This window comes from Rhinatrema bivittatum, chromosome 2 (assembly GCF_901001135.1).
Source record: "Rhinatrema bivittatum chromosome 2, aRhiBiv1.1, whole genome shotgun sequence".
In the NCBI taxonomy this organism is placed as follows: domain Eukaryota; kingdom Metazoa; phylum Chordata; class Amphibia; order Gymnophiona; family Rhinatrematidae; genus Rhinatrema; species Rhinatrema bivittatum.
The window spans coordinates 721,688,543-721,714,117 of NC_042616.1; the positions used below are offsets into that span (position 1 = coordinate 721,688,543).

Genomic DNA, 25,575 nt, shown 5'->3' on the forward strand with positions numbered 1-25,575 from the left:
CCGGATGTGCCACTAACGCTACAACCTGGATGGAACCACGCAAACAACCAAGTGCCGCAACCTGCACTCTGAGAGAACTACATGACAACCCTTTAGAAAGACCGGATTGTAAAACAAAACACAGAACATCCGACACAGAGGCCCAAGTAGGCACAACCTCACGGTCCAAACACCAAGGCTGAAAAACTTTCCATACTCCAACATACGCGAGATTGGTAGAAGTCTTATGCGATCAGAGAAGCGTAGCTACCACAGCCACAGAATAGCCTTTGCGATTTAACCTCTGCCTTTCAAAAGCCATGCCGCTAGACAGAAGCGATCGACGTCCTCCAAACAAACAGGCCCTTGATGCAGCAGGTCTGGGAAAATTGGAAACTGCAGAGGACCGTCCACCGCGAGATTGAGCAGTTCCGCAAACCAGGGACGTCTCGGCAATTCTGGAGCTATCAGAATGACCTCCGTTGGATGGATCTCTACCCGCCGGAGCATTTTGCTGATCAATGGCCAAGGTGGGAAGACATACAGCAGAACTTCAGAGGGGCAAGGCAACCCTAGGGCATCTACCCCCCTTCTGCTGCTGTCTCTCTGCGATGAGCGTAGAACTTCGGCGCTTTGGCATTCCGAAAAGTTGCCATCAGGTCCATGCTGGGTGTGCTTCATGCATCGCATATGAGTTGAAAAGCGGTCTCTGCCAGCTGCCATTCTCCGGGATCTATACAGTGACTACTGAGAAAGTCTGCCTGCACATTGTCCATGCTGGCGATGTGAGATGCTGCTATGCTTACCAAGTTTAGCTCTGCCCAGGTAATCAATTGGCGAGCATCTATTGCCCCTGGTTGACTTCTGGTTCTTTCTTGGCGATTGATGTACGCCACCGTGGTCGCATTGTCTGAGAGAATTCTGACCGACTTGCCCTGGAGGAGAGGATGGAATGCTTACAGTGCTAACCATACACTGCCCTGGTTTCCAGTCGATTGATCAACCAGAGTTATTAGACGGGGACCAAAAGTCCCTGCACTGATTTTCCTTGGCATATTGCACCCCAACCTGAGAGATTGGCGTCTGGGGTGACCACTGTCCAGTAGGGCACCTCCAGGGGAACTCCTCAAGTTAAACTGTCCGTCACTAACCACCAATCGAGACTGGCTCGTGCTGTCTCCGTAAGCGGTAAAGGTAGATGAAAAAGATCGGAGACTGGGCTCCATCGGGAAAGTAATGCGGACTATAAAGGTCTCATATGAGCAAAGGCCCAAGGTACCAGTTCTAATGTTGAAGTCATCGACCCGAGAACCTGTAAATAATCTGACTCTGGGTGGGTGCTTGAGCATTAAACCTCGAACTTGGACTTGCAGCTTGGAGATGCGTTCCATGGTAAGAAAAACTCTGCCTTGCTGAGTGTCGAAAAGAGCACCCAAATATTCCAACAACTGAGTGGGCTCCAGTCAGCTCTTGGCGAGATTGACCACTCAGCCTAGGGATTGCAGGAGCTGAAGTACTTTCTGAATTGCCTCCTGGGCAAGTGCTTTTGACTTCGCACGGATCAGCCAATCGTCCAAATAAGGATGTACCAGTAACCCCTCTCTGTGGAGATGGGCTGCCACGACCACCATCACCTTGGTGAATGTCTTGGGTGCTGTAGCCAGACCGAAGGGTAGAGCCCGAAACTGAAAATGCTGATGCAGAACTGAAAACCAAAGAAACCTCTGGTGGTCTGACCGAATGCCTATGTGAAGATACGCTTCTGTGAGGTCTAAGGATGCTAGAAACTCTCCCTTGCGAACCGAAGCAATGACAGACCGAAGCGTCTCCATGCGAAACCGGGGAACCCGGAGACATCTGTTTACACTCTTAAGATCCAGAATGGGTCAAAAAGATCCCTCTTTTTTTGGCACTATAAAGTAAATGGAGTAATGGCCCTTCCCTTCTTGCTTCTGGAGGCACTGAGACGATGGCTCCTAGTTGCAGAAGTCGTGAAGTGTCCTGCATCGCTCTTCTTTTGGTTTCGTAACCGCAGGGAGAAATTAGAAATCGGTCCTGAGGACGCTGTGCAAAATCTAAAGCGTAGCCATCTCTTATCACAGTAAGGACCCACCGGTCCATCGTTACTTTGGTCCATTCCTCGTAAAACAGGGACAGTCTGCCCCCTATCTCCGGCACCGAGGAATGGACCTGCGCCCCTTCATTGTGATGCTTTTGCCCTGGAAGCAGACTGGGGCCCAAGTCTGTTGCCTGTTAGGAGCTTGCCAAAAAGGGGCCGTGGGCGGTCTAGTTGGGCGAAATCTTCGATTCCCTCTGAATCTGGCCCGAGCGGCAAAGGAACATCTGGATTTCGGTCTGTCTTCTGGTAACCAATGAATCTTATTCTCACCCAGAGATTGGATCATATCTTCTAGATCCTTACCGAAAGTAGTTTGCCTTTGAAAGACCAGGACCAGTTTCTCAACCAGAGGAGCCTACGAGCTGAGACAGTTAAAACCATGGATCTGGCCGATGTGCGCAAAAGATCATGCAGTGCATCCACGCTGAATGCCACCGAAGCTTCCAGACGACCTGCCTGGACCGCCTCTTCATCCGATAAGTCAGCGTTAGCTTGCAATTACTGAACCCAGCAGAGACCCGCTTGTAAGCCGAAATTGCTGCAAATAGCCGCATGCACTCCCAGTGCAGAAACTTCAAAAAATCCTTTCAAGTTGCACTTCCAATTTCCTGTCTTACATGTCCTTGAGTGCTGTAGCTCCAGTGACCGGAATTGTGATCTTGGTAACAGCAGACACTGCCGCATCTACCTTGGGTACTCGAAGCAGCTCTAAAGCATCCTCTGGCAGAGGATATAGCTTGTCCATGGCCTTACTCACTTTCAAACCCAGATACGGGGTATCCCATTCTCGGAAAAGCAAATCTGTAGCCGGGAAATGAAAAGGAAAGAAGAAGCAGGGCCTCTCAGACCCAGCAACACAGGATCCATAGCACCCAATTTAGATTCCTCTGGGGGACATTCAATGCCCAGTTCAGCTAAAATAGCAGGAATAACCAAGTAAGCACACAGCCCAGACTGTAGGTTTGGCACCTCCCCCATCTGCTGAAGACAGAAGAATACTGCTGGACTGTAGGTGGCAGCATTCTATTTATAGGCGGAGCGTTATTATGGTAACTGCTCTGTCTCCATCTGCTGGGGGGGGGGGGGGGGGGGAACGGGGGACGGACCCAGGAGTCTGAACTGATCCGGGACGTACAGGGAATGCCTATTAAGTAAAGTTACAATGCTTTCTGGTGTCTGCTCTGCTATATTTTTATGAAGGTTTCCTTTCCTCACTATATTATTTTTGTGGTTCATTATTTGGTATGATTTAGTCTGTGCCTTGTCCAGAGAAGTGGCATCCATAATAGCAACGAGGCAGTTTTTTGGAATGCACAACCTATCTCCAAGATTGATCTGACTAAGCTGTCTTTGAAGAGTCAGCTCTTTTTTGGAGAAAAGCTGAAAAAGATGCCAAAGTCTTGGGGCAACTTGAGGGTCCTGAAGCTTCTGGGGGACAGAACATAAGTGCCATCTTGGAATTATTCATCTCGCAGTAGGTATCAAGACGTGAGGAGATTCAAGTCTGGTCAGATTTCTTTGGGACAGAGATCTAGGCCTTATTCTAGATTCCAGTCTTTTTGTTTCAAGAAAGGGGGTAAGGATAGAGCTGCAGGCTCCAGGTCCTCAAGAATGGCAGAAGTACTTGGGGGCCCTATCTTCAGTATCAGAGATAGGTGGCCATCTGCCTATTTTATCAGAGATGGGCCCAAATTACGACAGGCCAATGGGTCCTGGAAATCATAAGAAACGGTTACACTCTGGAATTTGCTCATCCTGTTTCCGATACCACTATGATTTCTCCTTGTCACTCGGTAGAGAAGAGAGAGAGGTGGTAAAGTCTACTCTGCAGAGACTCAACTTCTGAACTCCAGTACCAAAAGATCAGGAAGGTCTAGGATGTTACTGAATTAACTTTGTTGTCTCGAAGAAGGAAGGATCCTTTTGTCCCATCCTACACCTGAAGCAAGTCATTGACTTTATGAAGGTGACCCACTTCAGGATGGAAATCTTGAGACTGGTAATTATGGCAGTTCAAAAATGGGAATTTCTGACCTTCTTGGACCTAACGGAAGCTTAATTTCACATTCCAATCTGAAAAGGATCATCTGCACTTCTTGCAATTTTCAATGCTAAGACACCATTTTCAGTTTCAGGCTCTGCTTTTTGGGTTAGAGACAGCCCCGAGAACCTTTTCAAGGTGATGTTTGTGGTGGCAGCAGTGCACCAAAAACCTGGACAACTGGCTGATAGGAGTAAAGTCCTTTCAGGAGAGCATTTCAGCTTCTCAATGAGTGATTCAAATGTTAAAGGAATTGGAATGGATTGTCAATTTTTCAAAAAGCAAACGTCAGTCATCTCAGAAACTGGAGTATCTGGGAGCTCGGTTTGATAAAACCTTGTAGGATTTCCCCAGAAGCCCTCTACTCTGGCTTTGTATATCTCTGGAATCCATTGTGGCGGTTTTGGACATACCGTGGGCAAAACTGCACATACATTCTTGTCAAAAGGTATTGCTTTCCAGGTGGAATCTGTGAGACTGCCTATGCTAGAGTCGACAAGAAAGAGCTTGGGATAGTGGTTAGCTGGCAGCATTTGGAACAGGAAGTGGATTTGATGACTCCAACCTGGATCATAGTGAAAGACATCAGTCTGTAGGGCTGGGGATGTGGTGTGCAATATCAGGAGATATTTAAGGACAACGGACCTCCAAGGAAGCGAACTGATCCATCAACTGCCTAGAATTCAGACTAGCTCTCTTCAAATTTGCGCCTCGCAGGCAGTCAGGGTGATGTTTGACAATGCAATAGTAGTAGCGTACATAAATCATCAATGGGAAGCCAGAGTTCTCGTGGCGTTGCAGATAAAACTTGCTTTTTCCTTGAGTGGAAGGAAATTTGCAGGCCTTGTTAGTGTCTCACATAGCAAGCATGGACAATGTTCAGGCAGATTACCTCAGTCGCAATATTATAGACCCAGGGGAATGATCACTCTCTTGAAGGGCCTTCAATCTGATTGTAGCTAGATGCAGTCTGTTGGAATTGGAGCTGATGGCATCCGGTCAGAATTTAAAGCTGTGCATATATTATACCTGAGAAATGCTTGTTCATCTGAGATTCATGCCCTAATGCAGGAGTGGCCGATGCAGGGGTTTTATATGTTTTTCCTACTTGGCCCATGACAGGAAGATTGCTTCAGATGATTCCTGGGGATCCCAGGCTGGGGATCTGGTGGCTACAGACTGACCTTGTTGGCCATGGTATGCAGGACTCTGGCATCTGCTGTTTTGAAGCCCTTTGAGGCTTTACCCTCACAAGAAGTTACTCTTTGCCAGGGTCTAATGTTTCACAAGGATCCGGATCAGGGCTCAATCTTTTCCCCAATTTAAAAGTAGAATTTCTTTTTCCAAAAGGTAAAACGATCCACATAGGGAAAAGCATGTCCGCATCTACTGGAGTCAGAGAAATACTGAAGGGGTGAGGGCACTGCAGGGGTGTATCTAGTGTGACATCAGATTTGAAACCTGTCTCCATCTGCTGGCAGGGGAGCATAAACCCATTGGTCCTGAGTCCATCTGGCTACATGCTAGGAAAGTAGGTTTACAAAAATATGTACCTGCTGCATAGCAACCTGTGGCTGTGCATTGAGGTGTTGCTGAGGATTACGGACGCCTGCAGCATACTTGTACTGAGGAACTGTCCGTACAGCTGGTGTAGCTGCTGCTGCTGCAGCAGTGGCTGGGCGTGGTCCCATTGTCTGTGTTGATGTATTGGCTGTGAAAGGAAACAAAAAAATCAATTTTCTAAAAGCCTTCCTTTGAGGGGGTCATTTTTCAAAATGCGATGGGCGGTTATTGTGTGCGTTAGGGCCTTATCACACACATTAGTGGCTGCATTGCAGCGAGACAATTTCAATCAGGGGAGGGGAAGAGTATGGGGCGGGGTTATGGCCCGGCAGCACTATGGGCGATAATGTTTTCCACATTATCGCTGGCAGAACTGTGGCAAACACCACCTTTTCCCATGGCACTATGGAGGCGACCGGCTGCAACCACAGCAGGCGAAAATGCACTGGCATAATACGGCCGGCTGCATACTGTCACCCCTCTGCCCCTTTTTTCCCCACAGGCCGGGAATGATGAATCCCAGGGTAAGTTTGCTGAACACATTCGATTCTTTGAACAGAATGAAACTCACCAACACGCTGTGTTGACATGACTCGTGGGACCTGGGAGGAGGTTGGTCTCATGGTACTAAAGGTGGGTGGTCTGGGAGCTGCTGGGCGGATTGCACCAGGCATGTTCTGGAATGCTGAAATTGAAAGATTAAAGGAGAACTTATCAAAAGCAATAAGGATATATATGTTATACTACATAGTTTAGAGATCAATATCTTATAAATGGTCCTAATTTATTAGGAAAGAACAAAGTATAAAGTGTATTTATAGCTCATATTCTGATGCCTTTGCCCAAATAATCTTCTGTCTTATTTGCTCAATACTGTCCAAATTACTAAGTACTGCGATTCTGGATTTCAGTTCATGGCCTTCCTATGTCTAATTATCTTCATAGCTCTCTATATTTCAGGAACCACATGTGCAGCTTGCTGTAGTTTTTCAGTCCTGCCTGCTACAATCCATATTATAATCTTGTTCTTCTGCAGCCCTTTTTCGGACTATTTGATTTGTACGTCAAAAAATCAAGACTATCACCCGAGCACTAGTGTAACTTTCAAATAGCTCTTCCACACTCCAAAAGACTGACAGCTAGCAATAGTGGAGGGCATGGGATGGGGAGAGCAGTTGAGCAGTACTTCTGCATACACAATTTTCATGGCGGGATGTAAATTTTCACTTCCTGAAGAGCAAAAATTAGTGCTAGACTAAAATACATCACAATTTAATATTTTTCAATTGCTATCAATAAGATAATATACAGGAATAGTCTCCAATACTATTTTATCTGAAAAGATATTAACATTTGAAGTAAAGAGCCTCAAGAATCTTTTTCAAGAGAGCTAATGCAAATCAATTTTCTTACCCTACTATATACTAAAAGACACTACAAGCATTCCTTTGGCTACCTTTGAAATATTTTGTTAGAAAATATGGGATTGACAAAAGACCACAAACCCTTTAATGTCTAATTTGCTAGTGGTCTATATTCAATACCATTTAAAAGCCTACGTGAAATGAGTTCATAGTTTCTGCAAGGTAGATATTCAGCAGGCTGGCGAGTTGAAAGGTTTCTCAGGTAACCATACCTGGATATTCAGTGGCACATATTTGGATGTCTGGCTGGCTAAAGTTATCTAGATATGGCCAAGCTTCTCTCCTGCCGTGGTCAGCGGCAATCCTGTGCACCACAACAATGGGGAAGCTCCAGTTGGCACCTAAACCACCTTCAGTGGTGCTCTGACCTGGTCTAGCGCTGAATCGCTGGTGTTCCTGCTCACCCACGTGCCCTTCCAATATACCAGTTTAGCACTATTTATGAGTATTAAATTCACCAGTGGTAAAAAAAAAAACCCAACCTCACATTAAAAAACTCCAGAATTATATAGAAAAATTGCTTACGATGAGGTCTAGCACCCTGAGCAGTCCAGCGGGGACTTGGTCGGAGCTGAGCGAGCTGACCAGTAGGATAATATGCTGCACGGTTCTGGGTCTGTTTGGGAAAAAAAACCAAAACACAACCTCTGTTATGCTCTCCAAATCTACTTAAGCAAGCTAATTGCTTCCAGTTTTTACTATCAGACTCTTATCTTTAGGGGTAAGTACTCTTTCTACACTACAATATTTATTCCAATCCTAGAAATGAAAATTGGTTCTTACCTGCTAATTTTCATTCCTGTAATACCACAGATCAGTCCAGAGAAGTGGGCTGTGTATCCCTACCAGCAGATGGAGTCAGAGAACAAAACTTTGGGCACTGCCATATATACTAGAATGCCACCTGCAGTCCCTCAGTATTGTCCTGTACCAAAGCCCATGCTAACAGAACTAAGGAGTGAAGGGTAGCAACCAACCAACCCACGACTACCACTTTGCCCCAGACAAAAAACCCAAACTGCGAATAACTGCTCCATCAATCCATACTGCAAAAAGGAGCTTCGTAAAAAAAACAAACAAAAAAAAACAACATAGCCAAACGCTAGCCAATATAGTCTTTCGGTATCTGAAGAAATGGGTGGGCCTCTGGACTGATCTGTGGTATTACAGGAACAAAAATTAGCAAGTAAGAACCAATTTTCATTTCCTGAACATACCCAGATCAGTCCAGAGAAGTGGGATGTATCCAAGCCACCCTACAATGGGCAGGAACCCGAAAGACCCGCACGCAGAACACTCTCACCGAAGGACGATTCATCAGAAGCCTTGATGTCCAATCGATAATACTTAGTGAAAGTGTGAATAGAAGACCACACCCCCACCCTACAGATGTACTGAGGCGACAGTAGTTGACACTCCACCCAGAAAGTAGCCTGGGCTCTAGTGGAATGAGCTGAGACCCAAAGGAACTTGCCATTCACGGGCTATGTATGCCGAGCAAATGGCTTCTTTAATCCAACGAGCTTTGGTCACCTTAAATGCTTTGTCCCCTTTCTTTAGGCCACCAAAAGAGAATGAACAAATGGTCGGAGTGTCAGAAGTCATTTGTAACCTCCAGATACCGCAGTAAGATGAAGGTCTCTGTCCTGAGAAGAGTCCTGAGACCAATGTGGAAACCCAGGTAGCTCCACAGTCTTGATTTACGTGAAAGGCCGAAACCACCTTAGGGACGAAGGATGGAACCATTCGCAAAGACACCCAATCGTCAGAAATCGCACAAAGGGTCCCGACACAACAGCGCCTGTAATTTTGAAATCAGACTAGCCGAGCAAATGGTCACCAAAAACACTGTCTTCAAAGTCAGATCCTTCAGAGAGGATTGAAAGGAGCATCGCAGAACACCCAGAGAACTAAATTCAAGCTCCAATCTGGACATACCGGGCGGAAGGAGGCCACAAGTGCTTGACCCCCTTAAGAAACCGAGCAATATCCGGGTGCGCTGCCAGTGAACAGCCGTTGAACCATCCCCTCAAGGCACCCAGAGCCGCAACCTGTACTCGAAGGGAATTGAACGCTAACCCCTTAGCGAGCCCCTGTTGTAGAAAGTCAAGTACCCGAGGGACATCGGCTGCTAATGGATCGCAGTCCTGCTGATTATACCATGACTCAAAAAGCTTCCAGACATAAGCCATAGAGGTGGCCGGGCGTCGCGCCTGCAGAAGAGTGGAAATGACCTGCTCGGAATATCCCTTCAAGCGTAAACGTTGCCTCTCAAAAGCCAACTCGCGAGAGAGAAGTGATCCTCCCGATCCGAAAATATGGGCCCCTGATGGAGCAGATGAGCCAGCTGCAATGGACCTTCGAGAGCAAGACGCACCAGATCCGCGAACCACGGACGTGGCCACTCCGGCGCTACTAGGACCACCCTTCCTGGGCTGACCTCGGCGAGAAGTATGGTGTCCATGATGTCAGCGTGGCGGCTTCTCTGGCTGAGGAATTGGGATTAATGCCCTCATTGTCAGACTCCTCCTGTGAAACCTTAAGTCCTAGGATCTCTAGGACCTGGGGAATAAGGGGCCGTAGCGCCTCTCTTAAATAGGCGAACCACACTGGGATCATCACCCTCCATAGGCAGGGTATCGGGGTCATTGGTATCATCTGTATCCTGATCCGCCTGATCCTGGTTTGCCCCCGCGGCCGCCCCCGAGAGGGGCGCCGCTCCTGACCCAGGCATCGGATCTTGCGGACCCTGGGTGACATCCTCCCTCGGGCGAGGCTGATCCATCGGACGCTGACTAGACTCCGCGTCCCGACTTCTTTTCCCAGGGGGTTCCCCAACGTCTCCCGGGGATCCGGGTCTCTTAACCGCCAAGCGCTTCCGAGCAAGGAAGGCTTTGTGCATTAGGATGATAAATTCCGGGGAAAAACCCTCCGGGTCCCCCTCCCCCTCTGGGGGGGGGGGGCAGTGGTAGCCACATCGCCAGCTCCCCCTGCGGGCCTCCCCCCGGGCTAAGACAAGAAGAGAATTCTCCTCCCGAGACATTCAATTCCTCCTCGAGAGAAGGGGCAGCCAGCCCCGGAGCACACTGTGTGCAAAAGTAGGCCGCATGCAGAGCCTGACCGCGTGTACCACACGCACGGCAGGACGGTGATTTTGAGCGCAGCCCCATCTGGAAGAGCGCACTTCGTGATTCGATGGGGGAGAAGGCGGCCGCGATTACCACAAGCTGCTCACGACCGTGATGCGGGAAAAAAGTCCAGTCAGACCAGCAAGAAAAAAAAATAATAATTTGCTCCGAAAAAAACCGCACGCAGCCGCGCCGCAGAAAGGAAACTGAAGGGCAGCCTGTCCCCGGTGGAAATGCTGAGCCACGCCGCAGTAAAAAGCTGGCAGCCTCCCTGAGCGTCCTCAGAGGACCTGGTTCCCCCTGCACAGACTCCTTACCTCAGAACTGAAGGCAGGCGGCAGACACTCAGACACGCTATTGGTTTTACATTATTTTTTTTTTTTTTATAAACTTTACAGAGGTAAGACAGGAAAAGCTCTTACAGGGGTCGAGGGAGCAGCTGCAGCAGTTTCGGTAGTGAGCCCTCAGGAGCCCCTGGCCGTCACACACCGAACCATGGCGGGTGAGACTCTGACAGGGATTATCCAATCCCCCGAATGCTCAGCTTCCACTGAGGGATGGCCCATGAAGGTGCCTAACACCTCAGGAAGCCACCGCGACTAAAAGAAAGAAATCTAACTGAAAAAACTCAAACTAAAGACTGCTGGAATGCATCTCTACCATCTGCTGGAATCAGAGAAATACAATACTGAGGGACTGCAGGTGGCACTCTTGTATATATGGCAGTGCCCAAAGTTTTATTCTCTGTCTCCATCTGCTGGTAGGGATACACAACCCACTTCTCTGGACTGATCTGGGTATGTTCAGGAACTCTTAATTTATAGCATTTTAAGAATAATAATAAGTTAGACACTTAATCTGGAAACCACACACAAGTTTCTCACACGTCTTTCGAGGCCTGCCAAAGAAACATCAGTAGATATTCAGTCTTGTGTTTATGACAAAAAAAAAATCTGATTCCAATTTTAATCTAATCCCAATATCATAAATAAATTCTGACAAAAATGTAACTCTTACCTGTGGAATAGCTGCCATGAAGTAACCAGAAGGTGGTGCTGGTTGGTATGGGTTGATCACAGGGTTGGGCACAGCTCTCACACTTGCCATTCTTTGCATATACTGGTTAGTGAGGTGGGCCTGGCGCTCCTCTTTGCGTTGAGCTAGAGCTACATACAATGGCTTTGTGGCCACAATTCGACCATTCATTTCTGTGACGGCTTTGGTGGCTTCTTCAGGGGAGGAGAAACATACAAATCCAAATCCTTTGCTGCGGCCACCTTCCATCATTACCTGCCAACGTTAAAAAACCAAACAAAAAAAAACCCCACAGCTTTTAAAGACAATACCATTTACCACTATTTGCAGCTTGAACTTCTGCCACTAGCTACAGAAATTATACAGATTATAGTACTTAGATCACTACCTTATACTACCTTTTCCATTGGTACAAAGGGCATCTCAGAGGACTCTAGACCTAAATATTCAAGCAACAGCAAGGTTTGTGTGTTCTGGGCATAATCATTTTGAGCTCTTCTAATCTAACTTTTGACATGAAATAAACCTAAGAACATTTATTTTCAGTTTTTATTTTTCCTAGGTTATTTCACTGTTACATGACTTTTCTACTGATTTTTCTCCTGTGTGTTATTACAAAGTCAGTTTTCCTACTCTTTTTTTTGTTATAACACTGAAATTCCCAGGAAAAATACAATAAAAACTGAAAACAAAGGTACCTAAATAAACTTTGTAGATGATTCTACTTCTTGTAAATATAGATAATTGATTTTAATTGCATGTGCAATTGCAACTAAAGGATACTTGTTAAGCAGGCTTAATCCTCTTGTTTTGGCAGTGATTATAAGATGTCCCCAATAGGTTTGAGTAGCAGGTTACTAACCCTCTACAATTGTTCAGGTTCTCACTCTTGGCCAAAAAAGGACCACCAGGCTGACCTGTGGCAATTACTATGCAATGCTATGTGGAAGGTCTGGTTCAATCTATGAGATCAGACTTCCATTCCCTGGGACTGTGCAGAAGCAGCATTCACAGTTCAGGGGATAGGGGTGGGGTGGCATGGTAAGAGTTTGTGATCATTCAACTGTAATACCTGGGAGGTCAAATTCAGGGTCCATGATCACAGGGGTCTATATGAAGCCTTAGTGCATGGAACCCAACCATCGACCATCACACTAGCATGAGCATACTAAGTATTTTTGGGGGGTGGGGTTATAAATCAGGGGAAAAATCCCTAATTAGCTGCAAATGATGGTTCATGGCAGTAGAGATTCCAGCTTGGCTCCAACCGAGCTGACGTACAGGAGGAAACTGCCAGATGAAAAAAAAAAGGGGGGGGGGGGGGGGAAGACCTGTCCTCAATTCTCACTTGGATCTTAGCTAAAGTATGCTTTTACTCAGTTGCATAAACAGAAAACTGTATTTCAGTGTAAACGTTCCCAACAACCCAGAATCTGAACATGAAAATGAGGAATGTGTCTTAAATTATGGAAAATAATTACCTTTGCACTTGTGATTGTACCAAAGGGTGAAAACTCTTTTCTCAGGCGCTCATCATCAATACCATCATCAAGATTTTTCACATAAAGATTTACACCCTAAAATCAAAGACCAAGTTCATTATTTTGAGAAGGGGTATTAGTATAAAGTTTCAAAAAAGTGAAAATTCTCTTGTGAATTAACCTGGTATCTGGTGATTCTGTCTTGCTTCATTTGTTCAAATTTACGCTTAAGCTCCGTCTGCCTTTCCACCTTTTTCTGAGCTCGTCCAACATATATCTGCTTTCCATTGAGTTCTTTTCCATTCATCTCATCCACAGCCTTGACAAAAGGGAGAAATTTGATCATGACCTACAAACATTTGATTTATGTGGCCATACAAGAAAGGTGAAACTTCCACAGCACAGCTAAAGCGGACGTATTATTGTATATTAGTTCTACCAAGACTACCTTACCAAGCTGTGGCCTTGGAAAGCTGTCCTATGCACAGTACTTTTTCCAATGAAAATGACTATTCTCTCCTTGCAGACCACCCTGATGCAAAAGGACTTTTATCTCTGGGAACTTTGGTTGGTGATTCTATCATCCCCACAAGGGGGAGTAGAGGGCTACAGAAAGCTGAGCATTAGTTTTGGCACCCTCCAGCTGACACCCTAAGGACTATTCCTAACGACACATATTGAGAGCTATCCAAGATGCTTGAACAAGGATGCCCCCTCCCCTGCCCTTTGTTAGAAATGCCTCCGGCTCCAGAAAGAAACTGTATCCATTCAGGGCTGCCGCAAAGCGATCCGATGCATGCTAACAGATTACGTCATCATGGACGGTGCAGAAGGCGGTGAAGAAGAATAAAGACTCTTCAAGCCTGAAACACTGCAAGCCACATGGGAAGCAAGATGGTAATGGCAGACTAATGCCCTGAAACCAACCAGATATGTCTGGCAGGTTGAAGAAGATGTATACAATGTATTTTCAATGCTCATTGTACTTGAAATAAAATGTATCTTAGGGTAGCCTCTGTATTATACTGAAACGATCACATACAATGTATTTTAAAGGCTCATTTTACCTCATCATATTTCAAGCTGAACAGTGTATCCGAATTGTGATTTATGTACCATGTATCTAATGATCGCTTTATAAAACATTTTTAAGTTTATTTCGATATTAAAAAAAAAATGATTCTGAAATTATGGAAAAACTCCAGGTCATTTAGGAAACCTTGGCACACATCCAGTTTAGTTGTACAGGAAGCCAGACATGACAATCACAATTATTTCAGTACTTTTATTTTCTATTACTTTACTTACTTACTATTACTTACTTTTTGGGCATCTTCATGTCTTTCAAAGCTGACAAAGCCAAAGCCTTTGGATTTTCCACTTTCATCAGTCATAACTTTCACACTTAAGGCAGGTCCTACAAAAAGTTTAAAGTTCAAATTTTTGACTTTTGCTTTACCAAAAATGACAGTGTGGCAGCTAGTGCCAATATCTTTTTAGCTCCAAAAATCAGGAAAAATGTCCTCCTTCTGACCCACTAACAAGCATATTCATAGCCCCCACTTTCCTGCAGTGGCTCAGGTGTAGGTTTTGCAGCACATTTATGTAGATTTGCATATGAAATAAAACTATATTTATAAAGTAAACTTTTAAAAAAACCCCAAAACACGTCATTTTCTGTCCTTGTGTAGGGGTAACTTTTTCCGGACGGGAAAAGGGAAGCGAGGAAGACAGGTTCCATCGCCATGCTGATCTAAGTGACAGAATTGGAAAGGGGGGAGCTGGAAGAGTGGGGGAGAGGATCAGAGATGGAGAAAAGAAGGAAGAGGAAAAGGCAGGTGTGGTGGGGAAGACGAAGGTGGGGGAAGAAGAGACTCGGGACTGGGGATGCAGAAGAATTAATTCCCTCTCCCCCTTCTACACTGTGGCATCGATTCCCCCACTCACACCCCAATACTCATCTGCTCTCACTCAACTTTCATTCACACCCCCAACCCCACCTCTCTCCTATTTTCTCTCAATCCCTCCTCTGCTCCTACTTCAAGTCAGCAGGATGACAGCTGCAGTGCTTCAGGCCATTCTCTTCTGATGCCTGGAACAACTCAGGGCTTGAACCATGTGGGATATTACAGTGCCATGCAGTTTATTCCCCAAGCTGAGTCCCTAGGCATCAGAGGAAAGCAATGTGACTCGAGGCACCACTGCTCCTCTTCTACTGCTAACCAGAGTGGGGAGTGGGTGGGGCGAAGTGCATGCACCTGGGTGTGGATGGCAAGCTGCTGGCCCCGGACCATAGCTCCAATTTCCTTTAGCAGCTCAAGGATAGATTCTGCATAAAGTTAGAACATTCTGCAGCAATCATGCAGTACCTCTACATATTAAGTAAAGTATATAGGAAAATTAGTTTTTACATACTAATTTTCGTTCCCGTAATATCAGAGATCAGTCCAGACCAGTGGGTTGTACATTCCTACCAGCAGATGGAGTCAGAGAACAAAAGCTTTGGGCACTGCAACATAACAGAGAGTGCCACCTGCAGTCCCTCAGTATTGGCCTGTACCCAAACTAACCTTACTAAAGGGCAAAGGGGGTTGGAACCCAAAACCCAACAGCCAACCCCTGATCCGTAACAGAAAACAAAAAAACCACTAGAGCACCCCGGAACCTGCTCCTTCATGAGCATCTGCAATAGAACGAATTTCTTTCTTCAGGAAAATATCACCTCTCAAGGCAGTCTTTCGGAATCGGAAATGGGGCCTCTGGATTGATCTGTGGTATTACAGGAACAAAAATTAGCAGATAAGAACCAATTTTCCTTTCCTGAACATACCCAGATCAGTCCATACCAGTGGGACTTACCCAAGCCACCCTACACTGGGCGGGAACCCGAAAGACCCGAGCACACAACACACTCACCGAAGTACGATTCATCTTGCGCCCTAACATCCAAATGATAATGCTTGGTGAAAGTGTGAAGGGAGGACCAAACCGCAGCTCTGCAGATTTCCTGTGGTGACAGAATGAGCTCTCAGACCCACAGGGACTTGACTGCCTCGGGCAATCTAGGCCGAGGAGATAGCCTCCTTAATCCAGCATGAAATCGTCGACTTGGAAGCCTTGTCACCTTTCTTAGGACCCCGAAAAAGACAAACACATGGTCTGACCGCCGGAAGTCATTGGTAACCTCCAAATAGAGCAAAAGAGCGTGATGCCATCCAAAAGATAAAGCTCCTTCTCCTGAGGAGAATCCCTGGATCACTGCGGAAATCCTGGTAGATCCACTGCCCGATTGACATGAAAGGCAGACACCACCTTGGGAACGAAAGAAGAAACTGCGCAGCGAAACTATCATCGTAAATCCTAAGGAAGGGATCCAGACATGACAAAGCCTGAAACTCTGAAATCCGTCATGCAGAACAAATAGCTACCAGGAAAACAGTCTTCAAGGTCAAATCCTTAATTGGAGCCCTGCATAAAGGCTTAAAGGGGGCTCCGCAAAGCTCACAAAGCACCAGGTTCAAACTCCAATCCGGACATAACGGAACCGTGAAATATCTGGGTGAACCGCCAGCGACTGACCGTGAAACTTGCCCCTTAAGGCACCTAAGGCCGCTACCTGGACCCGAAGGGAATTAAAAGCCAAACCTTAGCTAAGGAAATCCAACACCTGGGGAATCTCCGTTGACAAAGGATCCAAGGAGCACTGGTGGCACCATGCCTCAAACAGCTTCCAGACACTAACATAGGCTATAAAAGTAGATGGTCGACACGCCTGAAGAAGAGTGAATTGACCTGCTCTGAATATCCCCTCAACCTCAATCGTCGCCTCTCAAAAGCCAAGCTGCGAGAGAGAAGTGATCCTCTCGATCTGAAAATATGGGCCTTTGATGGAGTAGGCGTGGGAGATGAGCCAGCTGCAGGGGACATTCCAGCGCTATTTGAACCAGGTCCACGAACCATGGACGACGTGGCCACTCCAGAGCCACCAGCACTAAGCTGCCTGGATGTCGCTCTATGCGTCGGAGAAGCCGATTGAGAGGCCGGGGGAGGCATAAAGAATGCCCATGGGCCAAGGACACAATAGGGCGTCTAACCCTACCGAGCCCACCTCTCGACAATGACTGAAAAAGCATACTGTCTTCGCATTGGCCAGAGTTGCCATCAGATCCAATTGAGGCATGCCCCACCTGGAACAAATGAGGTTCCAAGCTTCGGGAGCTAACTCCCACTCCCCCGGATCGAGCTGTTGCCTGCTGAGGAAGTCTGCCTGAACAGTTTCCACCCCTGCGACTTGGCAATTCCTTTGAGATGGCACTCTGCCCAAGCGAACAAAAGCCTTGCTTCCAGCACCACCACGAGACTCCGTCCCCCGCCTTGCCGGTTGATGTAAGCTACCGTCGCGTTGTCTGAGAACACTCAAAACATTCTGTTCTCGACTAGGGACAGAAATGCTCGCAGGGCCAATCGGACAGCCCTCATCTCGAGGCGGTTGATGGACAAAGATCTTTCTGTTGGGGACGAAAGACCTTGAGCAGATTTGTTTAGGCAAACTGCTCCCCAGCCTGACAGACTGGCAACTGTGGAGATAACCACCCAATTCAGCAGATCCAAATCCACTCCCTGTACCAGGTTGCTGCATAAAAGCCACCAAGACAGACTGACTCTGGAAGTAGAGCCAACAGTACATGGAACTGTTCCGACACCAGGCTCCACCTCGACAACAGCGCACGTTGCAATGGCTGCAAATGAGCGAACGCCCATGGGACCAAATCCAAGGTGGAGGCCATGGATCCCAGGACTTGTAAGTGATGCCAAACTGTCAGAACCTTCCTCTGAAGGAGGGCCTTAACCTGATCTTGCAACATCGTTACATGGTCCGATGCTAGAGAAACCTTGCCTTGGAAGGTATTGAACGTCCAAAATAAACCAGCGACTGAGAGGGCTCCAAGTGACTTCTGGACATTTATGACCCAGCCGAGCGACTGCAAGGTGAGCATCACCCTCTGGACCTATCTTTCGCAGTCCTCCCGTGACTTCGCTCGAATGAGCCAGTCTAGATACGGGTGAACTAGGAACTCCCTTCTTGCGCAGGAACGCTGCCACGACCTTGGTGAAGGTACGTGGAACCGTTGCCAGGCCGAAAAGAAGAGCTTGAAACTGGAAATGTTGACCCAGCACCTTGAATCAGAGGAACCACTGGTGATCCCTGCGGATTGGGATGTGGAGATACGCCTCGGTGAGGTTTAAGGATGCGAGAAACTCCCCTTTGCGCACAGAGGCCACCACGCTCCTCAAGGTCTCCATGCGAAAACAGGGGACTCACAGATACCGGTTCACCTTCTGCAAAGCCAGAATGGGACGAAAGGTGCCCTCTTTCTTGGGAACCACAAAGAACACCGAATACCGTCCTTTGCCCTGTTCCGCAAGGGGGATTGAAACAATGACCCCTGGATTGATAAGCCCTGTACTGCCTCGCGGTTGGCCCACGAAGCAACACAAGACTCCACAAAGGCCTCCCGCACCGGGCACGAAAATTCGAGAGCGTAACTGTCCCGGACCATTTCCAAGACCCATCGGTCCGAGGTAATCCTTTCCCACTCCGCGTAAAAGCTCGACAATCTGCCTCCGACAGCTTCTATAACGGAATGGATGCCCCTATCTTCATTGGGAGGGTTTTCCACGTCCAGCACCCTGGCCCGAGGACTCTCTGCCTGGGCAATGACCTCCACGAAAGGACTGCTGACTTCCTGAGGCTGGCCTGGGCCCCGAAGGAGCTGAAGACCTACCAGTGCAAAATCTGCGAGAATCCTGAAAATGAGCTCAAGGGGGAAAAACCTTCCCAGAAGGTTTCCTATCCTCCGGAAGTCTATTGCCTTTGGACTCCCCCAGTAATTTTACCAATTGGTCCAGGTCCTCCTCGAAGAGAAGCTTGCCCTTAAAGGGGAGATTACAGATTTGAGACTTGGAAGACAAATCTGCTGACCAATTCCGCTACCAGAAGAGTCTACGAGCCATGACAGCGGACACCATACTATGCGCAGAGGTCCGAACCAAGTTATACAAAGCGTCTGCGACATAGGCAACAACTGCCTCCAATCATGCGGCCTGCAAGGGCCCCCCCGCCGTCGGCACTCGGAGCCGTGGACGCCTCCTGGACCCAACAACAAAGGCAGGCTCACTGCATGAGGCTGGCACAAATAGCCGCTCAGATTAAGCACGGAGACCTCGAAGACTCGCTTAAGCTGAATCTTCAGCTTACAGTCCTGTACGTCCTTCAGCACAGCAGCCCCGGCCACAGGAATGGTGGTCTTCTTAGTCACAGCAGACACCGTCGTGTCCACCTTCGGTACAGTCAGAAGATCCAAAACATCTTGAGATGGGGGCAAAGTTTCACCATGGCTCTACCCACTTTCAAACCAGCATCTGGCGAGTTCCACTCCCGGGTCACCAGCTTGCGGACCTTCTTAAACAACGGGAAGTCTGTCTTCGAATCCCATCCAGGTCCGGGTTAACTCCTCTGCTGTCAGACTCTTCCTGCGACATCTTGATCCCCAGGACCTCCAAGATCTGGGGAATGAGAGGCCGGAGCTCCTCCCGCTTAAATAAGCACACCACGCTGGGATCATCGCCCTCCTAGGGTGGCAGCTCGCCTCGGTTCAGGTCGTCCTGTTTTCCATCACCCATATCATGGGTGAGTCCCGGATCCTGATCTACTCCGGAGACCGTGGTATCTCTGAGCGAGGCCAGCATCCTATCCTCGACTTGGGCCCCCTGAAGGTTGCTGAAGGTCCAGGGGCCCCATGGATACCCGCTTAGGTGGAGGCTCTGACAAAACGTCCAGCTGTGCTGCTCTCTTCAGGATTGCCTGCTTTCTAGTCAAGAACGCCTGGTGCAGTAGCACAGACTTAGGACAGAACTCCCCTGAGTCGGCATCCCCCTCAGCTGGAGGGTTCAGTAGCCCAGAGTCATCCTCAAAGGAGGAAACCTGCTCCACCGGGGATAGAAGGGGAGGGGCATCCTCCTCCCACGACACCCGCGCCGCGAGCCAACCTCTCCTGCTGAGGAGGACCTCGGACCTGGAGGAATGGAGCACTTGTCTGCCTGATGTCTTCCCCCCCAAGGAAGTTCCCTCCTGTCCTGTGGAACAGGCAGAACTAGAATCTAGGGCATGCCCTGACGTGCCACAAACGTGGCAGGTCCCCATTTTGGCTCGGGGTGCCATAATCTGGACCGAGCAGCCACAAGGTTGTCAGCAAAAAAGAAAAAATCAAGTCGGGAAACCTTCGCACACTTGCAGGAGCTACAAATAAACTCCCTGCAGGTGCGAAACTGCTTAGTGGAGAGCTGCCGGCGCGAGAAAACGCGGGCTACCACGTGTGCGAAGGCCTCCTCCCGGCTGACCTACCCGGCGCCCCGAGCCGTCATGGAGACCAGCGGGATCTAGCTCCCCACTCAGACTGGCCTGCCAACGAAACAGAATGGCCCGTCCCCAGACCAGACTCCGCTTACCTCAGAGAGGATTCGTTTCAGACACACACAGTTTGTTTCTTTTTTTTAAACCTTTTTTTTTTCCAAGCAAACATTAAACAGCTACTCCTGGAGCCTGAGGAAAAGAGTGAAGGTAACCTCCTCAGTGGTCGAGGGAACCAGGAGCCCCTGGTTGTCGAAGCCACTGGACCATTGCGGGTGAGTCTCAGGCAGGGGCATCCAACCCCCCGGTCACCGGGCTTCCACTGAGGGATGGCCACGAAGGTGCCTAACACCTCAGGAAGCTATACAGCTATCTACTAACTAGCCTAACCTAGGGGAAAAAAAAGAAAACTTTCCCTAACTCTGTGGTTTTTTTTGTTTTGTTTTGTTTTTAAAACAGACTGCAGTTTTGCATCTCTACCATCTACTGGAGTCAGAGAAATACTGAGAGACTGCAGGTGGCACTCTCAGTTATGTAGCAATGCCCAAAGTTTTTCTCTGACTCCATCTGCTGGTAGGAATGCACAACTTACTGGTCTGGACTGATCTGGGTAAGTTCAGGAAAAGTATTTTACTTTAGAAAAATAAAGCTGTTTTCCATCATTTGCTGTGTGCCGGATAATTTGTATTCTTTGGGAGAATGAGGATCTTAGTGATCGATGCTGGAAAGGAGGTGGGGAATCAAGAACAGGAATAAGGGAGGTGGATCTGGGGATATGGAAAGAGAATGAGAAGGGATCTTGGAGGAACAAGATGGAGAAGAGATCTCAGGGAAGGGGTTGAGGGCTGGAGGAGAAATTGGAGTTGGGAGCAGAACAGAACAGGGAGCAAAGGGACGACTTTGTGCAAAGGAAGGAGAGAGGAGGATCGGGAGGAGAAAGTGGTGGGGAATCCAGGATCAGGTGGTGGTAGTGTGGACTCACACCTCTTCTCTCGACGTTGATATTTCTCTCATTCACTTCCCTCTAATCTCCTCCCTCATGCCTATCCTTCCCTCCAGTACTCTCAGTCACTCAATGTGGAATTCCACAGTTATGCGCAGAAAGCCTCTTCAAGTGTAAATGGGAAAGACTGCTACAAAAAAAGGAAAAAAATTACCATATTTGCCAAAGACTTCTTTAAGTCTTTCATCATCCATGTCTTCTCCAAAATTCTTTATGTAGACATTAGTGAATTCTTTTGCCCTAGCTCCAAGTTCTGCTTCACGTTCTTTACGTGATTTAAATCTCCCAACAAATCTAATAAAAAAAGAAAGCAAGGTTTCAACTTTATTGGAAATTATTTTCTTGTATGAAAAAAGTGTCCTGCTATGAAAGACAATGCAACCCCTCCCAAGGAAAGATGTGCCTGCAGAACTGATTCAGGTCATCACTATCCCGCATTACTCAGTGCACAGAGGGCTTCAGGACCTTGCTAAGATGCAGCTTTTTAAAAAAGTAGACGAGTCTGGAAGGCAGGGGGCAGAGACAGCATCCAGAGCAAACTCCCACCCGCTAGTCATTTTATTTCCTTACATAAAAACCACATGCAATCTCATCATCTGTGCTTCCTCTGCCTAACTTTTCAATATAGGACCCCTTCTATTTGTTAGTCCCAAGCTTCTAGAAACCAGTACAAGTCTTCACCTGCTAAGAAGTAAAGCACTTTGAACTGTAAGTCCCAGCATGACTTAAAGAAGGGCTCCATGGGTTTAAATAACCTTACAGCTGTTCGAGGTCATGAGAAAAAATATCCATATACTTACACTTTGCGGTCATTAAGAAGCATACCATTCATTTTTTCTATAGCTCGTTCTGCAGCCTCCTGAGTCTCAAAATGAACAAAACCATAGCCCTTTGATCCATTTTCATCACACACCACCTATAAGACAAAATTACAAAAAAATTGGCACTACCACACTCATTTTAGACAATATGCTAAATGCAATCCGTTTTAATCAAGTTAGGCCACTAACCCTTATTTATGTATAAATGCATCAGTCCAATTACTTAGGACAGAAATATTCATTTAAAATAGATGGTGAGCCTGCAAAGCAATCCACATTTGTTATGCCACACAACTTCAAACAAAATTGTGTATCTGAATAAAACCTGAGCAAAGTTAGGACTGCAGCCAACTGGAACACAGAATACAGAGAAACCTAAATCTTATTACATTGCCATTACATCCCCATTTTTGCCATGCAATTATTTCCTATAAAAGTTTTGCTTTCCCATCATTATTCTGCCAAACCTGCTATCCTGTTCACTCACCTTACAGGAAAGGATATTTCCAAAGGCAGAAAATGTATCATATAAAGCTTTGTTATCAATGGATTTGTCCAAGTTTTTGATGAAGATGTTTCCGACTCCACTTTTCCGTAGAGAGGGGTCACGTTGCGACCACATGATACGCACTGGTTTGCCCTTTATGACATCAAAGTTCATAGTATCCAAAGCACGTTCAGCTGGGGAAAAACAAGCTATGCTCAGTGGGACATCATTAAACATTTCATTGTAAACTGAGCCATGGACAAGAAATTGGTCAAGTCAAAGAAAACACACTTTCCAGTCAAAAACCACCTTCTGTTTTCTATGCAATCTGAGCACAAAGAAGTGTGATAAGAACTTTATATCATGGATTATCTTAAAAAAGCAATTACTAACACTAAGTCCTTTTTATTTTATTTTGGCAATTTTCTTTTACTTTTCACTAATGACAACAGATTGCCATCCTCTACTTTTTTCCAGTACAACACAGACCCACATTTAGGGATCAGCTTCAGGTTGGCAAATCAGGGTGTTACATAACTTCCTAAGGGAGCTCCCCATGTATACCTTGATGTTGAACTATTCCAGTAGATGTGAGGCAGAGGAGCAACTGCTGAAGAAAGGGACCAGCTCAGAGACTCAGTAGTGGTGCTCTGCATTGCCATGAGGAAGGTCCCCAGATCAGCTTGGCATGTTGAGGTAGGATTCACAGGACCCTGCCAGGTGACATCTAGTGAGCTCGGGATTGCAAGGACTGGGAAGAGCCCTGGTACATGGCACCTGGACAAGGATCATTGCTGTAATGTCCACACCTTGGTGGATGGGGAAGAACTAAATAGGAGAAACATCCCCAGGCTCACAGCACTTGAATCCCAGCCCTAGATCTTTTTGAGTTAAAAGCCCAAAGGAAGAGGAAGCTGTTGAGTCAAAAAAGAAAAAAAAAAAAAGTTGAGGGAAAATGACAGACAAAACTGAAATTCATTGTATCACTCACTGTTTATGCATTAGCTTTTGATCACAGCACCAGTTCTGGACAAATACTTGCCAGGAATTGGGCAGCAGATATCAATGATCTGAAGTTGTGTGCTAATTGTTTCTTTAATTCTATGAGTTTCCATTTCAAACAACTCAATTACTTGGCAAATCTCTGCTCATCTAAACAAGTCTTGTATTTCTATGAGAAGGCAGGACATGGAAAAGTGTCTAACTAATCCAAGGTTTGATTCCTCTTATCCAACTTCCCTTTCCTGATGAATTTAAAAAAAATCTTTATTTGAAAAAGAAAATGAACATTACAAAACCATCAAATACCACAAATTTTCAGCTTCTTTCCCCAAACAGACCAATCCCCACTGCCCCCAATCAAAGGAAAAGTATTGAAAGTGCATCTCAGACAAACCTGCAATGTATAAATGATTAACAAAACTGGATCATGCATGATCAAGAGATCAGCTTCAAAATAATAAATGACCAGGCAATCTGATATTGTTGCATTAGAACTGGCAAAGTGCAAAGATAAGACCCTAAACAGCTCTCAATAAAGCCTTTGCTTTCAAATTCATTTGAGAAATTCTTGGATTTCCACAATGAACATGTCAAACATGATATCTGTTCCTTTGGTCCGAGGGCTAAAGAAGAATAAATACAAAGTATAAACTCCCACCCACTTAAATACTTATATTGAAAAACCTATACGGAAGCATATCTTGTATAATTTACTTTTACAAGATCAGCAAATCAACAGATATCCAAATAAGTAGAATGCACCTTTAGGCAGTAAAGAAGGATTTCAAACAGAATTGTTTGCGACTGTTCCCAAGAAAGGTTTCCGCCTCTCAAGACAACCTAAAATACAAAAAGCAGTAGACCGAGGGGTGGATTTATGGGTCATAATAAATATTTCCTGTAACAGAGCACCATAAAATCTGGTAATCAAGAGTCATTCCATAAAAAGTGAATTAACATGGCCTTGGAAGCTAGACACTTGAGACACATTGGAAGCAATCAAGCCTCAGATGTGCTTGCACGAGTATGCAAATAGTTTGGTGAAAGATTCTTAATTGCAACTCCATCAGACTCACATTAATTGTGGTATCGTAAATCAAAGCATCACAATCTCTTAAATCCTCTTCCTCTATCTCGCAAGTTAGATCTCTACTCCACACTATTTCCAAAACCCTAAACATTTTGTAATCCTGATTTAGTAAAAATGTGTAACAGGGAAAGCTTACGGGAAAAATACAGGTTCAAAGCAAAGCGCTAATTTCTTGATTAATTTTGCTAACATATTTGCTGGTGGCCATCTGTCCAGATATACTGATACTGAACATATAAGCGTAGTTCAAGCATGTTGTCCTACAGTAAATGCGTCACTTCAGAGAAGTATTTAATTTATAATGCCCATATCGAAAATGCAGTTGCACCAAACTGCAATGTAAAAGAATGGATAGGAGAGCTTTTCGCCTTTAACAAGTATCAATTTTGATACAGTTTGTTCTTTTTGCTACTTTTTTTGGTGGGAATTAACTAAATAAGAAAACCCACACTGGACCTATATTTCACCAGTGGAATACCCCTGCCAACTGAAAGAGCATACCAAAAGGCAAACACTCACACTAACTCCAAAAAGACCATTTGTACTTATGAGCTTTTTAACCAACACTAGGAGATTCTACTAAAGCCACAAATGTCAACAAAATATTTCTGTTAAATGAATGTAAAAACCAAAAGCAGGGAGACCTTTTATAACAGGGGTGGAAAAATATAACTAAGTACTAGCTAAAAAAAAGTTTAACGGTCAGGATAATTGTTTTCCTACTTATTTGCTTTTTCCCCATTTTTTAAAATCTATTTTGGGGTGGGGAGGTGCCTTTAAATTTTTCTTTGTTTTTAGGGGTTTTTGGATGGATGAAAGGGAAAGCCATTCTCTCCCCTATCTCAACACCCCACCCCCTTCCAATTACTTTTCTCCTGCAATCACCAGCAACCACTGCAACTCCTTAGGTCTATTGCTGACATCTGGCACCAAATGTCCTCCAGATCTGTACATATGCTAAAAAAAAAAGTGGATTGCTTCCTATCCAACA

The 25,575-nt window shown here is 46.2% G+C and overlaps 1 protein-coding gene across 1 annotated transcript in view; it reads right to left on the bottom strand.

The window, feature by feature from the left end:
- PABPC1 (poly(A) binding protein cytoplasmic 1) overlaps positions 1–25,575 on the bottom strand; it is a 58,754-nt gene that overhangs the window by 21,603 nt on the left and 11,576 nt on the right. The window contains exons 3-12 of the mRNA XM_029591815.1: positions 22,493–22,686; positions 21,985–22,100; positions 21,339–21,478; positions 14,093–14,187; positions 12,952–13,089; positions 12,771–12,866; positions 11,272–11,544; positions 7,652–7,742; positions 6,274–6,387; positions 5,693–5,850 (exon numbers count right to left, since the gene is read on the bottom strand). Of these exons, the coding sequence (XP_029447675.1) occupies positions 5,693–5,850; positions 6,274–6,387; positions 7,652–7,742; positions 11,272–11,544; positions 12,771–12,866; positions 12,952–13,089; positions 14,093–14,187; positions 21,339–21,478; positions 21,985–22,100; positions 22,493–22,686 (1,415 nt within the window). The remainder of the gene's footprint in view (positions 1–5,692; positions 5,851–6,273; positions 6,388–7,651; positions 7,743–11,271; positions 11,545–12,770; positions 12,867–12,951; positions 13,090–14,092; positions 14,188–21,338; positions 21,479–21,984; positions 22,101–22,492; positions 22,687–25,575) is intronic.